This window comes from Eurosta solidaginis, chromosome 5, assembly GCF_040869045.1.
Source record: "Eurosta solidaginis isolate ZX-2024a chromosome 5, ASM4086904v1, whole genome shotgun sequence".
NCBI lineage: Eukaryota > Metazoa > Arthropoda > Insecta > Diptera > Tephritidae > Eurosta > Eurosta solidaginis.
The window spans coordinates 161,273,944-161,277,608 of NC_090323.1; the positions used below are offsets into that span (position 1 = coordinate 161,273,944).

The window sequence follows — 3,665 nt, forward strand, 5'->3', positions numbered from 1 at the left end:
AGTTACGTGGACGTCGGGCTTTGGGATCAAGCCCAGAACAACCTGTCCGATGCAAACATCCCTTGCACGAGACACACTGAACAGAGTATGACCGTCCTAAAAAATTCTTTTCTGGCAAATGCAGCAAAACCATTTCTCAGGACCGGGGTCAGGAGACGGACCCGGATTGGATTCAATGCCTTCCCGGAGTAAGAGAATATGGAGCAGTCCTGCTGCAAGGAGCTGCTGGGAGGATGACAATTTGTGGGAGGGACGAAACAAATTAGATGGGGTCACACTGAAATGACAGTCCTTGGTCGAGAAAAATCCCGAGTCGCTCCGGTACATAGAACCGACTGATTTGGGAAGCGTTCGATCTGTTATCGCTACCCCCAGTGGGTTAGGGGGTTAGAATATACCCGCGGTAGGTATGCCTGTCGTAAGAGGCGACTAAAATATCAAATAGACTCAAGGGGTTGTGTAACGCAACCCTTTCGGGTTGCCAGCGCAATATATAGATTCTCCAAACCCAATTGTCAACCTCACCTATCCGTGGCCAATCCTGTTTCATTTACAACCGAGGCTTTGGTGACCCCGAACTCCTCATGGATGTAGGGGGTGGGATGGCCTAGAAGATTGCATGTGGTCATAACAAATCGTTCCCGAGATGGTCGAGCTTGGTACCGGAACTGCATCAGGCAAAGGACCATCAACATCGATAACACTCACCAACGCCTTCGGGGAGTATCCTTATCGCTACAACAACCACATCTGTTATCGCCAAAAATATCGATTGGAAAGGTCTTCTATAAATACTAGTGTGAGACTTTTTCCAAGTTAGTCATCTTGTTTGAGCGCAAGTGTACATATCACAAAGCGCTGATGCTCAACTGTCCATAATCAACCATTGGACGAAATTATATTCCCTCGTTTATAACATAAACGTTACAAATCTGAACAGTTTTTACAGAAACGATAGATTTTTTTGTAAAACGTTAAAATTATTGTTACGATGCATCCGTGGAAGTTAGGAAAGGAAGACATACCTACTTCCAGACCCTTCCCCCCTTTTCTCTTTACAGTTTTTGTATATTTTACACTTGGTTCGTTAATTTGTTAGTAAATTGTTGACACATTTTTATGTGAAGTTTATTTTTATGAAATTGTCGAAATTAAATTTATAAAAACAAATTAATAAATATATTTTTTTATATCTTATTTCGTAGTAGACTTAATTATATAAAAAATGTGTTCGTATAATTTTATAATTTTGCTGATATTATATTTGGATGGAATTTCTTCGATGAATCCTTTGCCATGTCAAGCAATGTTTGAGCTGGCTTAAATGCATCACCATATAAATCTGTATAGGATAACATTTTTTCCACTAATTTCGACGCCGAATACCGATCAACCCATCGGAAAGGTCCTCCGGTGAAGGGAGGAAATCCTAAACCAAATACTGCTCCAATATCACCTTCTTGTGGATTATCCAGAATGCCTTCTTCTAGACAAATAACAGCTTCGTTAACAAAACGAGATACCATGCGTAAAGTCAAATCTTCAGTAGAGTTGGCTCCCTTTGAAACAAGCGAATATTTTTGTTTTACTATATCAACGGCATCCATATTTACTGGTCGGCTTCCCTTAGCTCTTCCCCCATCATAAATAAACAAACCTTTTCCGGATTTTCTTCCTAAAAATCCTGCCAGCACCAAGTCCTGCAAAATATTAAAATTTCCACCATCAAAGCGATGTCCCAATGCTTTGGACATATCAACAGCAATATGGGAGCCAACATCAATGCCAACCTCGTCCATTAAAGTTGCAGCACCCACTGGAAAGCCGAAACTCTTTGTTAACTTATCAAGGTCACTTGGCTCAAGTCCTTCCTGCATAAGTCTGATTCCCTCTGACAATATGGTAGATAAAATACGTGTAGTATAAAATCCAGGTCCATCATTTACTGTTATGACTACTTTTCCTTGGCGAAGTCCGACCTCTACAGCCGTAGCGATGGTTTCCTTAGATGTTTTCGGATGTGTTATTATTTCAAGTAACTGCATTTTGTCTACAGGTGAAAAATAATGCATTCCGATCAAATTTTCGGGTCGTGAACTGCCGGCCGCTATCTTTGTAATTGGTATAGCACTAGTGTTTGTAGCAACTATACAATGAGAAGGTACCACATTCTCTAACTCAGCTATAACTTTATGTTTAACGTTAAGATCTTCGAAAACAGCTTCGATAACAACGTCTGATTTTTTAAACTGCGCATAATCAAGTGTTGGCTTCAAATTCGATAGTATTTGGTCGCGTTGAATTCCATTGATTTTTTTCCGTTTTACTTGGGCATCTAACCCTTTCTGAATTTGCTCAACACCACGTGCAAGTCCATTGTAAGATGTATCTTTCATAACTACATGGTATCCATTATTTACAGATACTTGAGCTATGCCAGCACCCATAAGCCCGGCACCTAGTACGCCAATAGTTTTAGGGTTAGTCTGTGGTTTACCAAAACGATTCTTTTTGCATTCTGTCTGACCACGGAAGAGGCTGATCAGTCCTTTGGATTCTGGAGTCATAGCTAATTCTCCAAAAGCCTCTCTTTCCGCTTTATATCCAGCAGTGGAGCCCTTGTCAGTATATACTCGAATAACATCTAGAATTCTTAAAGGTGCTGGGTAAAGGCCATTTGTTAACTTTAAAACGCGTGCTCGGGCAGTTTGAAATATTTTATCTTTAACAAAATCGAGATTCATGACAAACCCCAAAACCTTATTTTTAAGCCCTCCTTTTTCTCGGTTCACTTTTAACTTTCCGTCCGCAATGTCTTTCGCTATTTCAATTGCTATGCTCTCCAAGTATTCGATTTTATTCGTTTCGGCTGGAGCTAATCCGGGTCCAATAGGAGGAACGAGCAAATCTATTAAACCAATTTTTTTCCCACGTTCAGCTGAAACTTGTTTCCCAGAAAGTGCTAAATCCATTGCTGTGGTTACGGAGGTGAGGTTAGGAAGCCTTACTGTGCCTCCACCACCTGGCAGTAGCCCCAGTAACACCTCAGGAACACCTAGTTTTGTGCTACGATCATTCATTGCTATACGATAATGACACGCCATTGCTAACTCGAGCCCTCCACCGAGACACACTCCATTTATAGCTGCCACAATAGGTTTGCTACTATTTTCCAAATCACCAAAGAGTTGTTGCCCTTCCAAGGAAATATTTTCTGCTTCTTCTTTGCTTTGGCATTTTTCTAACATGCTTATGTCAGCGCCAGCAATAAAATTTCCAGGCTTTGCCGATATTACCACAGCAGCCTTAACAGAAGGATTTGTTTTCAGTTCATTCATAGCAGCCTTGAACTCAGTGCTTAGAGAGAGATTCAGAGAATTAACTTTTGCATTTTGGGCATCAAAGGCTACCACTAAGACATTATTCACAATTTTAGTCTTAAGGTCTCCGGCCGAACTATTTCCTGCCATTTTACTGGAAAGATATCTATTATTCAATTGTTTCCAAGTTCTATTGAATAACCTGGCCTTTTCCACCGCTTTGGTGACTTTCAATATATTAGCTGACATATTTTTGGCAAAACAGTTACTTATTAAGGCACACAATTTTTTTCTTAAGCTCCCGAACGTATATCAAGAAAATTGAAAGTACAAAGTGCAATCTTG

General features: G+C 40.4%; 1 protein-coding gene across 1 annotated transcript; it reads right to left on the minus strand.

Annotated features, from left to right (window-relative positions):
- Window positions 1-1,087: 1,087 nt before the first annotated feature.
- On the minus strand, window positions 1,088-3,665 carry Mtpalpha (monolysocardiolipin acyltransferase Mtpalpha). Its single transcript, XM_067756523.1, has one exon. The coding sequence runs from the start codon at window positions 3,567-3,569 to the stop codon at window positions 1,242-1,244; it is 2,328 nt and encodes a 775-aa protein (XP_067612624.1). The 5' UTR covers window positions 3,570-3,665; the 3' UTR covers window positions 1,088-1,241.

Bases quoted from the DNA above. Each gene is read 5' to 3' on its own strand.
- Mtpalpha (XM_067756523.1), bottom strand. From the start codon at position 3,569: ATGTCAGCTAATATATTGAAAGTCACCAAAGCGGTGGAAAAGGCCAGG.